Raw genomic sequence first — 12,618 nt, forward strand, 5'->3', positions numbered from 1 at the left:
TGCTGTTTCTTTATATATTACTATTTCTTTATTTAGTTCTTTCCAGGAAACTAAAATAAAGTTTTAGCAAATGGTGGTAAAATATTTCAAATTGTTTAATATCTTTTGTTTAACTAGACACTAAAAATTAGGGCAGTGGTTTGCGATGATCTTTCAGGATCTTTTAGTGACATCTGGTGGTTAAACTTAGCTCCACATTAGCTTCAGTCCAAATTAAGATTCATCTCTTCAGACTGTGACCTTTGGAGGGTTTTATATATCAAAAAGCTGCTTTTTATCCTTAAACCAGAGCAAAAGTAAAATGTTTATACATTTCCATCACCATGTTTTTTTGAATAACTCATTTGCATGTCTGTATCTCTTCCTTTCCTCCCTCTGACATTCAGGAGGATCCCAGGTTGAAGTATCCAGTCCATATGAGGAATAAGAACTCAATGGAGCCTGGTGACCTTGGTCCTCTTCCTGTAAGTACAGTTACAATTAGACTAACTGCATATTTAACCTTTGGCCTACAAAGCACATTAATAACAACCTCATAGATCTCAATAATTGCTTAGCCTTTGTCCGCTTAATGCTGTTACAATTATGCACTTTCATAATGTGTTCAGTCTATTTAGATCACCATTAACTGTGTAACCAGTTTCCTAAGCTAACGAGAAAAGGTTTTTGTCTGCACGTCAAGTCTTACATCAGTGGTCCATGTTTAAATTTGATGTGTATGAAGCGGCTTTTTCACTAAAAGAAAGACAAGACCAAGATTACGTGATGAACAGACATTTCCTCTTTAGTCCTGTTAGAAAAGAAAGAGAATGTAACTGGTGATGGATGAGAAAGCGTAGTCCGGGGGCTGCGATAATCCATAATTAGGAGGTGGAAACTGTCTGTCACCTGCTCTATTATCTGTTTGACAAAGACAAACTCCCAGCAAGTGGGCCAAACGTTACTGTAGGTAGCTGTTGAATAATCAGAGCTTCATGGGTTTGTACATCTCACAGGCTTGTGTGGTGTGTGCATGTGTTCTCTCTCTCCCTCTTTCTCTTCTCTCTCTCTGTTCTGGTGGATCTAATGTATGCTACTTCTTCTACACCTGGCCATGTCTGTTTGGCAGCACCTACCAGAGGAGGTTGGTTGGTGCCTCCCTCCCTCTGCCTGCCTACCTACCTGTCTGGTCTGGTCCGGTCTGGTCAAATGCCTGCAGACAGCCTTGCGCTTTCTTTTTTTCTTTTTTTTTTCCCTCTTTCTATCTTTTCTCTTTCTCATGACCGGCATGGATGGACTGTACCTCTCCCTTCCTTTTTCATCAGTATTTTTACACCACTTCCTCTCTCTGTGCGCCCTCCCTGCACCACCACCACCACCACCAACCTCTCTTGTTAACGATTTAACATTTGGAGCTCCCCTTACCATTCTCCAGGGATCCCTCAGACTGCTCCATGTCTGTGTACCTGTATCAGTGTCCGAGGCACAGATAGACGAGTTGGGAAAGTGGAACAAGGCGAGATGGAGCGGACATTTGTTAGAGAGAGAAGGAGAATGAACAAGAAGGACTGAAGGAAGAGAAACAGGGTTTAAAAAGGGGGCAGAGGGACAACGAAATGAGCTATATGTGTATGTTAGAGGAAGGAACTGGCTGTGTGCTGCATGCATTTATCAGCTTTTTGTCAGCAGCATACTTAGAAACACACACACACTGTAGATACACCCTGTTTGACAGATTGTCAGACTCTTTCCCCACCCCTTTACTCTCAATCTACTGTAATTATTTTATTTGCCTGACTGCTGGTGCCGTATGAGTGTGTGTATGTGTGTGGCCTGTGACACTGTACTGAGTCGTCACCGTGTCAGTGGTGGTGTACTGGTCTGAACTAGTAGTGGTGATTTATCTTTTTCATGTTGTGGTCGTATCCCTGCCTTGCTGATGTGTCAGACATGCCTCAAATAGGAGAGAAAATCCTTTCGGGTTCCTTTGTGGTGTGTTTGATTGATCTTGCCTCGCCTGCAGTTACGTGCTGTCAGCGTTTGGACCGTTTAACGGTCAGTCAAGTTCAATCGAACACAAATTAAAAGGAAAAAGAAAGTGGATGGATTTAAATGGCTATTTGAGCATGGCATGGTTTGAATATTGCTGTCCAATGGTGACTCTGTGTTTCACTTTCCCACTCTTTTCTTTTTTTATAGCCTGGATGGGAAGAAAGAATTCACTCAGACGGACGCACCTTCTACATTGACCACAGTAAGACGACTTCGTCTCAGAGCTCTCCGTCTCTTCCATGCTTGTATTTGGTCATGTGTGTCATACTTAATCTGCCTTTCTCCTGAGTTACTTTTTATAGTTTGTAGCTGTTGCAGTGCAGCGACAGATTTTTCATTGTCAGCGACGACAAAGCACCTCATCCATTACAGCAGAAAGTCAGTTGACAGGTCGTGCTGTTTAAAATGTATCGCATAATGGCCTGATGCAGTGTAACAGCATCACTCATGAGGAGTCATAAGAGTCTTTATTCATCTGCTGATTTTTCTTTTCTTGGATCAATTGAGTAATCATTTAGTCTATAAAATAATACTTTATTTATATAGCAGGGTTTGTTTTTTTAAACAAGTGATTTACACATAAATACAAATAAGAGAAATTAACAGGTAGATAATCATTATCTGATTTGGGATCAGTGACAAGGACGATATGAATGATTAAAACACAGTAAAAACAGAAGAATGACCGATTCATCTCAAATAAGTTGGACCTGATTTTTTCACTCCAAGTCGTTGGTCCCTGACTCCAAAAGCTCGGTCGCCTCTGGTGTTTAGTCTTGACCTAAGAGCCTTCAGCCAGAGGCTCTCAGGCTGCATTCAGGCTCTGTAGGAGTTAATAACTCTGTGACGTGATTCATTTATTTAATCCCAAACATGCATCAATAGTAAATATTAAAATGCTAAAATAAAGTAACCAGTGTGCTTGGTGCTAAGATGCTAAGACTCTTCTATTGGATTTTGTGAGTAGTCTTCCTGCAGCATTTTGAGCTTATTTAAGTTTGTATTGAAAGAGACAGGAACACAGTGAGTTGTATGTCAGTGTCAGAAGGTGACTTCTACAAATTATTGGTTTTGTCCAAAACAAAGATATTCAGTTCACAGCGATATAAAAGAGAGTAAAGCGGCAAATCCTCAGTTTGAAAGTAACAAACGAATCTTCTCGTCGCCTAAAGAGTTCATGTTGTTTGTTTGAACACAGATACAAAAAACACGCAGTGGGAGGACCCTCGTCTGCAGAGTCCAGCTATCACAGGACCTGTGAGTAGTTTCTTCTGCCACAGCAGCGTTGCTACACAGAAACAACAAGTTTTAACATTGTGGTTCCATCTGTCGCACACTATCATCAGCCTCAGTGTCTTTGTACGACACAGATAAATCACTTTGTCAGTGCAGCTGTCACTTAAAATGCCAACACCTTTGTGTTATTCTGTGTACCACTTCAGATACTGTTATTGTTACTACTCCCTCGTTGCCAGGTTAAACTCTAAGTACTTTTTGGCATTTGAACAAGAACTGAAAGCATATTTAACTTCATTGTTGCATCACAAGTCAAATGTTTATTAGGATCAGTTTTTGATATTTTCTTCACTCCATGCTTGCTGTTTGTTGTCTGTGCAGGCTGTGCCCTACTCCAGAGAGTTCAAGCAGAAATACGACTACTTCAGGAAGAAGTTGAAGAAACCGGTAAGAAGTTATTTTTAAAGATGTAGATCTGGAGTTTATGGGTTCCTGCTGGGAAACCTTTGCACAACAATACGAGGGTAAAGCTAAATCTGGTCAAAACCTCACCGCTTCTCCTTGCACAAGAAGGCGGTCTAATTTACTTCTATTTTGATTGTGCTTGATTGCATACTTATGCAACTTTCTCCACACTGTCTTGGCACTGCGTGACTAAGTTTGGTATTTTTTTTATTGCATTTAAAATATTGATTGCAATCATTTCACATTTCAGTGGGTAGGTGGAGTGCCCGCTTTTTAAGTTTTAGTTAAACTTCTTGGTCTTTGATTAGTCTATATGAAATTGTTGTCTTTGTACCATGATTGCGTACTTCCACCTTACCTAAACAACTTAAAGTCAAGTTAAAATTGGTCTTTATTTAACACCGTATTGTTTGTTTTTTTAACCTAATCCAGGCTGACATCCCCAACCGATTCGAAATGAAGTTACACAGGAACAACATCTTCGAGGAGTCGTACCGTCGAATCATGTCCCTAAAGAGGCCTGATGTTCTGAAGGCACGGCTGTGGATCGAGTTCGAGTCAGAGAAAGGATTGGACTACGGCGGCGTGGCCAGAGAGTGGTTCTTCCTCCTATCTAAGGAGATGTTCAATCCTTACTACGGCCTGTTCGAGTACTCTGCCACGTAAGTCTCTGAGGCATTAAACAGGATATGACACAGGATATTGTGTTAAGCAAAGCTGATGTCATGCTATATGTTTGCTGCCATGGAAAAATTCCTCTCCACCCATAGTTTTGGTTGTCTTTTTTCCCGCAAAGCAGAGCAAGGGGCAGTGCAGCTGTGTTGTTTCCCTGTGAGACTTGTGAAAGTTTCCTTTTACTTTGATTAACCTTTCCTCTCATTCAAAAACGCCATCCTGGAGCAGAAGTTTCCCACATACAGTACATGTTAAGATACTTAAAGTGTCATGTGTTTTGTTCCTTTTCTTGGCACCATCATCAATAGGTGACGACTTAATTGATTCTCTCTCATTTTTGCTATGTAGAGCAAAGGTAACAAAACAAATTAATAATACAGATTGAGCTGTTGAAAGGGCAAGAAAATAAAAAATGAACCCTGACTTTAATTAAAGTTTGCTTCGTTTAATAAATAATTTAGTAAGTATAATTAAACTTGAAACCTTTGAAATTAAACCCCCGTTGCGATTATTATTCACAGCAGCTTTTATTATTTAGTTTTACCATAATCATGCAGCAACATGATAATATATGAATGATCTTTTGCCATTTGAAATCTACAACGCTGCAGAACAAGTAGTGGCGTCTGTGTGAATCATGCAGGGTTTTGTTGCCAGGGAGAAATATGGCTGCACGTGCGGTGACGTGAGTGTAACGTAGAGTTTCTTCTGTATCTATGTTCATGAGGATGCGACATTGACCCGTATTCATGCAAGTGAGAATAGCTTCAAATTAAATGACCTTTCCTCACTCCCTCTGCTCTTCTCCTCGCTCTTCTAACCTCAGCTCCTCCATGGTCAGCATCCTCCTTTCTTTTTCTAGCAAGCAGTTTAACAGACTCATCTGAAAATTGAAATACCACTTAACTATCAACATATTATGTTTATTAACCTTTTGTTAAGGTTTCTGTAATTAAAGAGACAAGGAGAAATAAACCCATTGGTACTTACTGACTAACCTGGAAATGACTTCTCGTTGTGCTCTCGTCTCTTCAGGGACAACTACACTCTCCAAATAAATCCCAACTCTGGCCTGTGCAATGAGGATCACCTCTCCTATTTCAAGTTCATCGGACGTGTGGCGGGAATGGCCGTGTTTCACGGAAAACTACTGGATGGTAAGTTGCTTGAGGATGGGTCCTGTCCTGTATTTGGTATTATGAAGTATGAAATGTTTTTTTAACTTTGTTCCATGCACGTACTGTTAAAGCACTGTGTTACTTTCTGCTTTCTTAGGTTTTTTCATCCGGCCCTTCTACAAGATGATGCTGGGAAAACAAATCTCCCTTAAAGACATGGAGTCTGTGGTAAGATCTCAATTCTACGACATTATTATACCACATTGTGCCATTTTGGGTATCTTTGGCACTGTGAAATTGACTGAAAAATGAATTAAGTTTTCATTTGCTTATTAATTTGAATTATATCAACACTGCCCACGTGATTTCTTGTACATATGTAAAAATCTTGGAAGATACTTCATTTCTTTGTGCCTAATTTGGCCCTACATTGCATCCTTGCAGGACAGTGAATACTACAACTCTCTTAAGTGGATTCTGGAGAATGATCCCACTGAGCTGGATCTGAGGTTTTGTATCGATGAGGACAACTTTGGACAGGTCCGCAGACTTTAATCATTCACTTTGAATCAGTTGAATTTAACATTTTTCATTTCAGAAAACGTAATATACTTTAGTATCCGGTTTCGGGGCCTTTGTTTTAATTGTGGATTTCTTTCTCAGACCTATCAGGTAGACCTGAAGCCCAGCGGCTCAGACTTGGTGGTCACCAACGAGAACAAAAAGGAATACATAGAGTAAGGACATTATCAGTATTTTTCACTTGTAATTCATTCTTTGTCCTTTTATTGAACCGTAAGAGGTTTTTAACAATGATTATCATAAAAGTATCTTCAAACATGAATATTAACTGAAAAACTCTTCCCTCTGACAGCCTGGTCATACAGTGGAGGTTTGTCAATCGGGTCCAGAAGCAGATGAACGCCTTCTTGGAGGTATTTATGTGCAATAATACAGTCGCCACTTGGGGGCAATGTGACCACATGTCTTTTTCTTTTTAAATTAAAGCTCTGCATCTTCAGCTAAAACTCGTCCTTCAAGATTTGTAGCTCTCAGAACTTACTTAAAACCTCAGTTGCATAGTGAGATAAGAGAATTATATTTTAATTCCATTTTTGTTTAATCCACAGGGCTTCACTGAGCTCATTCTCATAGATCTGATCAAGATCTTTGATGAAAACGAACTTGAGGTATGGATTTATCTTAAAACACTCTCTTTTCTTATCTATGAACATTGTGTAGACCTCTGTCCTGAGAAGGAAGGTATCATTGGTTGTAAAAGTGTTCTTTCTCTTCCCCCTCACCCTCTGTCTCTGTGTAGCTGCTCATGTGTGGTCTGGGTGACGTTGACGTCAATGACTGGAGACAACATACTGTTTACAAGAACGGCTACTGTCCCAACCATCCTGTTATACAGTGGTTTTGGAAGGTATGTCTGTGAAACGTCCACGCGTAGACATGCATAATACACACACACACAACTAACTTCTGCAAACATGTACTGCGTTTAATCGACATAATACACATTGGTTCCGGTCATCTTTCCCTCCAGCCAGACGGGTTTGCTGGCCTCGCTTTTGAAGATCAAAGTCTGTTTGGAAGAACAGGCTTGTTTGCTCTGATGAAAGAGCCTAAACTAGTAAACCTGCCCTGGTTATCATCTGTCTTGACTTGAGCTTTAACACACATACACACATAAATACACTCGGACAGCAAACAACGCACACGAGCCATAAATTACACACACAAAGACAACAGTGTCATGTCATCTGATTAAGTGAACTGGTTCAAACAGCTTCTGTTTGAGTTTGTGTTTTTTTTTTTTTCTTAGACTCAAACACAGATTTCAAAGCTGTGCAAAAGTTTTGCTGCTCAATTAATTTCATTTTTTTCCCTGTGTTGTAGTTATTATATAAATCGTGTTTTTTTTTTTGTTTTTTTTTTGGATAAATTCATTCTGTGAACTTTGATAAATTGTCGTTTTGTCTCGTCAGGTTGTTCTGTTGATGGATGCCGAAAAGAGGATCCGACTTCTCCAGTTTGTCACGGGAACGTCACGAGTACCCATGAATGGCTTCGCCGAGCTTTATGGTACATTACTTAGCCAGATGACGCCTGCTTTCCTTTATTTCCTGCTTGTAAAACAGCACCAGTTCTTCAAAAATCATACATTGTCGGCTAAAACTACAGGTCAGGTTTATGTAACTGACATAAAAATAGTTTTCTGAGAAAAGATGAGTCAACACTTGCAGTTCCAAGAATGGAATTACTATCACTGTACACGTACACATAGATAAACGAGGAATTACCAAAAATGTCAGAGTCTCAAAGTTTTTTTGTTTTTTTTCCTACACAGTGTCACTTTGAGAAGAAGAAATTATTTTTTTGTAATGCAATAATTGCCCAAATGATTTTGTTTCCTCTCTTTCTCCACCAATAACTGAATCTATTGAATTTACCTAGATTGATGGTAATCTCTAGGAAAATTCCTATCACCATAATTATTATTGTTATGTTTTTTGTGTCAGGTTCTAATGGACCTCAGCTGTTCACAATTGAGCAATGGGGAACACCAGATAAGTTGCCAAGAGCTCACACATGGTATGTCACTACTGCGCACACACACACACACACACACACACACACACACACAATATGCTGATGCTAAGCAGGGGTTATCATCGTCTTAGTTTAGCCAGTTAGCATGCTAACATTTGCTCATTAGCACCAAACATAAATAGATTATTGACTAATGTCCAATACTTTTCTTTATGACCTGCAAAATACCTGCAAAACTAATGACATTCAGACAAGTTCAGCCGAAACCCTACTGGGCACGCTGCAGCGCTATTTTGGTCCATAATCCACACGAGGAGATAAAACCACGAAGGTGAACTTCATGGAGGCGCTAGAGAAAAAGTGAGGGGATCACAAAGTCAGTAAGGTTCATCTGGGAACCAAGAAACGTTTTACCAAACATGTGACCCGCTGGTCGCACTAAGAGAGAAGTGTCACTGAAGTTATTAAGATACATCCTCTGGGGACCGTGAATGTCACACATAGCAGAAAGTTGAGATATAAAGCAGTTAGTCAACAGATGTCCATGTAGCTGTGCAGCTAGCATGGTTCAAAATACTTATTTTTATTTATGTGTATTTTGAAACCAAACTTTTTTTTTTTTATCCTCAGTTTCAACCGCTTGGACCTGCCCACTTACGAATCATTTGAGGACCTGAGAGAGAAACTCCTCATGGCTGTGGAGAACGCGCAGGGCTTCGAGGGGGTCGACTAAAACGGCGGCCTCCTGACTTGCATCCAACCAACCAATAAAACTAAACAAAAACAAAAAATCCACAGGGATGTCAAACCAGCTGCTGTAGCAGTTCTGTGCGAGAATGTTGTACTGTAAATGACTGACTGTGAGCCACCTCCACAGCACGGTGGTTTGAGACTGTACGGCGATTTGTCGAGCCAATATGCCTACGACTTTATATCTTTTCAGTTTGGGTAGGTCACTCCTTTTAAAGGTGCTGGGGAAAGAACGGGAGAGTCGCAAACGTTGAATGCTGAAATCTATTATCCACAGGCATGAGCGATAAATGATGAGTGCTGGCCCCCCCCCGATCCGCCGTTTCTTTCCCCTTTACCCTTGTCCTGTGAAAATCTACAGTGCTGGAAAACAACAATGCATTTCAATAGCTCCTTTATGTACACTATAGCACAGTATTCGAGCACCTTTCAATGGAAGGGTCTTAGCATGGCCTTAATCTGGCTCTTACATGCACTATTTCTCTATGAACCTGCAATGGCACTATGATCACAACTCTCTCAAATCCTTAGACCAACACCAGATTACCTTAGGAATGCTAGCCAATCACATTTCAGGAAATCGGCCACACCCCTCCGTAGAGCCTTGTCTATATGTTGTGTGATCGGAAATCGCCACTGCAGCCTTTTTGTAGAATAATGTTTTGCTTTTGTTCGTTTTTTGTTTTTTAGCCACTGGTAAGAATCCAAGAATAGGGGATGAACCGATCCCCAAAGATGATTTTTTTATAGTTTTTGTCATCATGGAACAGATTTTCTTTTTCTTTCTTTTTTTAGATCATTGGTATAATTCTTGCAGGAAAATACTCTCGACGTATTTGTACTGATGAACAATGTTGTTTACTATTTTGACAGTTCTCTATGGCATGGTGTGTTCAGTGTAAATCTGGCTAGTCTGGGAAATAATTAATCCATATCATTTGTTATGGTGATAGCAAATGTGTTGAATAAAATGTTTTTTTATTGTAGTGCTATGAAAGCAGCATGAAACTGTATCTTGTGTTTGCTTTGACTACATGGTAGTAATTCAGACGTGTAATCGGTCTCGAGGTCGAGAAGGGAAAACTAAAACTGGGGATAGTTTCTCTGAGATGTTTGCGTCATGATTATATTAATATTCTCATGCCTGTTGCTGTTCATAATGCTGTAAATTGTTCTTGGAAAAAAAAAACACATTTTAAGTTCTTTCATGATATATAAATATATGTATGGACTACATTTAACAGAAGTATTACTGATCAACAACACTAAAATGAAGCTGTGTGTGTGGGTGTTTGAGAGAAAAGCTGTGATTGCCACTGAATATAAAGCAGCACGTTTCTTACAAAGAAAAATGTTTTTTTTCTTCTCTTTTTATGTTTTTGTTTCTCCTTCTCTCCTTTTTCTAACACCATTGAACCTAAAGGGCACTTTATAGATCACTCTGAGGTCATGTCACCTATTGTATGTCTTTTGTCATTAACTTGAATGTGATTCTTTCTTTTTTTTTTTTTTTTTTTTTTTTCCCATTCGGAGCACTTACCTGGTGCAATATAAATAGTCTGTAAATCTGGGCTGCTGCTAAGATAGAAAAAAGTTGACAGAAGTGAAGCAGAAACTTCACATCCTTTTTAGTATTCTGTCTTGTTTCATTACATTTTCCTCTCTTGTTTCTTCCTTTCTGTGATCCCGCCTCTCAAACTAACTCAGTAAAGATTAGTCTCTCTTTCTCTCTCTCTCTCTTTTTTTAGGGGGTTTTCTTTTTTTAATGAATGATGGGAAATATCACTTTTGTTAAAGATTCCACCTCTCTCTGCAACTCTTTGTGGTTCATTTAACTTCAGTCAAATAAAAATGAAACTTCTCAGAGTGTTGTTGTTGTTGTTTGTGTTAATGTGTATGATTTTCTCTCGCATAGAAGATCCGAAAGAGTACATACATTAATGGTAACTTAGTCATTGTCCAACATTCCTGCATAAATAGCAGGAATTAGGCAACCTTTACAATCAGACATTTTACTGAACTCTTTATTTTGAATATTTAAATATAAAAAATGAACCAAGAAGCATTCCACAGTTGCCCTTTCATGACTTAGGCTTTTGCATTTGTGCAAAGTAACTAAGTACCTTTGCAATTATACTTGAGTATATCCATTAATGTATGCTTTTACACCACTACAAGAGGAACATGTACTTTATATCATTTATTTGATCACTATACTCGCTAGTTACCTGTTAAAATTGGGATTTAATTCTAAAACATGATTTCTAGTATATAAAATTCATATAATTGGCAGATATATAATTTCCTATCCTGCATGACGAGTGCTACTGGGCGATTTGAGTTTGGGAATGGATTCTTGATATCGAGCCCACCTTGGCGCAGTTTCCTGACTCATTTATTGCCAAAATGACTTTTCAGAAGATCTGTCTTTAAGAAATGAGTCAGACTAACGGCTGTCCCAGTCTGTCTCTCTTTTTTTTTCTGTGTGTGCACGTGGTGTGGTGAAGGGACCTCAGTTCATTCACACAATCACAATCTAGGAGTTATCAGCTCCAAGGACAAGCAAATAAAAGCCACCCTGCCAGTCCGGGGACATTTTATCAAGCCCTGCTACCCTCAATCTGGTCACAAACAAACCGAGAGCCAACTCTTCTCGAGATCCAGCCTCTAAAACATCCCATCTGCTGGAAAAAAAATAATAAAAATAAACTGTTAAAACTGCTTAAGAATGAACAAACACATTTTCTTCAGACTGTTTCACAGGCCTCTGCCCCCACACAGAGTGTAGAAAAGGAATATCCGGCAGGAGAACAAGGTGGAAATTCTGGATTTTAATGTCCAAGATGAATATTTACCGGATTACGATCTGGAAAAATGGGCAAGCATGAAACTGGGAGATGACACATTAAGGCTTACCCATAGACCTAATGACAGAGTCACCATTGAAATGGGCAAGGCCTCATTGAAGCAATATCTAGATCGGCCAAACGATGACTTCTGGGACTTTGAGAAAAAGCAGGTGAAAAGACACAGATATGTAGCCTGAAAGCTAAGCTTAATGAGGCTCAGGTCATAAACGTCTGGTGACTGGTGATCTTAAATCACAACTAGAAGATATTTCAGTGTTGCTACAGAAAGCTCAGCGTGAGTTTGAGCAGCAGATCTCTAATGACAAGGATTATAACAACAAACTGAAGACAGAGAATGAGGCCCTTCGAAATGATCTGTCATTTGAAAGGAATCATGTCAAGAACCTGCAGAAGAAACTGAGCACGATTGAGGAAGCTTTCCGAAAGCAGATATAGGAAGATAGGAACATTTTAGAGCAATCTCAGAAAAAAAAACATCATTCTGGAAGAGACTCAAAGATCAAAATCTGTCTTTGCGGCTCAGCTTGAGGAGCAAAAACAGATGAACAACACTGTCATGGCTGCCATGAAAAATCAGTAACAGATATAAATTAAGTGTATGAATGTTTTTTTTGGCATTTTATGCCTTTATTTATAGTACAGCTGAAGATAGACAGGAAGCAGAGAGAGGGGGGAATGACACGCAGCATAATGGCCGGACAGGGTCCAGCTGCAGCGAGGACTGAGGCCTCTACACACGGGCCAGCCGCTTAACCCACTATGCTACCGACCGCACCAGGTGTATGAATCTTTAATATAAGAGTGAGAACTTATTGCAATTTTGTTGGATGAGGAACAAACTATTCTAGGAATGTGCTGAATAAAAGGAGCACATCAATACATCTGTTGGTGCTTATTACTGGTCACATTATTGT

At 39.5% G+C, this 12,618-nt stretch overlaps 1 protein-coding gene across 5 annotated transcripts in view; it reads left to right on the forward strand.

Moving 5' to 3' along the window:
- The window catches only part of nedd4l (NEDD4 like E3 ubiquitin protein ligase), a 42,850-nt gene extending 32,149 nt beyond the window's left edge, over positions 1-10,701 (forward strand). For all 5 annotated transcript variants that reach the window (XM_027282068.1, XM_019253692.2, XM_027282067.1 and 2 more), the window contains 15 exons: positions 387-464; positions 2,179-2,233; positions 3,230-3,288; positions 3,649-3,714; positions 4,165-4,394; positions 5,443-5,564; positions 5,683-5,753; positions 5,970-6,065; positions 6,189-6,262; positions 6,400-6,460; positions 6,656-6,715; positions 6,847-6,954; positions 7,520-7,616; positions 8,054-8,126; positions 8,715-10,701. In XM_027282068.1, coding sequence (XP_027137869.1) covers positions 387-464; positions 2,179-2,233; positions 3,230-3,288; positions 3,649-3,714; positions 4,165-4,394; positions 5,443-5,564; positions 5,683-5,753; positions 5,970-6,065; positions 6,189-6,262; positions 6,400-6,460; positions 6,656-6,715; positions 6,847-6,954; positions 7,520-7,616; positions 8,054-8,126; positions 8,715-8,817 — 1,353 coding nt within the window. In that variant the 3' untranslated portion in view covers positions 8,818-10,701. The remainder of the gene's footprint in view (positions 1-386; positions 465-2,178; positions 2,234-3,229; positions 3,289-3,648; positions 3,715-4,164; positions 4,395-5,442; positions 5,565-5,682; positions 5,754-5,969; positions 6,066-6,188; positions 6,263-6,399; positions 6,461-6,655; positions 6,716-6,846; positions 6,955-7,519; positions 7,617-8,053; positions 8,127-8,714) is intronic.
- The last annotated feature ends 1,917 nt before the right edge of the window (positions 10,702-12,618 follow it).

The sequence above is a fragment of the Larimichthys crocea genome, chromosome IX (genome assembly GCF_000972845.2).
Source record: "Larimichthys crocea isolate SSNF chromosome IX, L_crocea_2.0, whole genome shotgun sequence".
Classification (NCBI taxonomy): Eukaryota; Metazoa; Chordata; class Actinopteri; family Sciaenidae; genus Larimichthys; species Larimichthys crocea.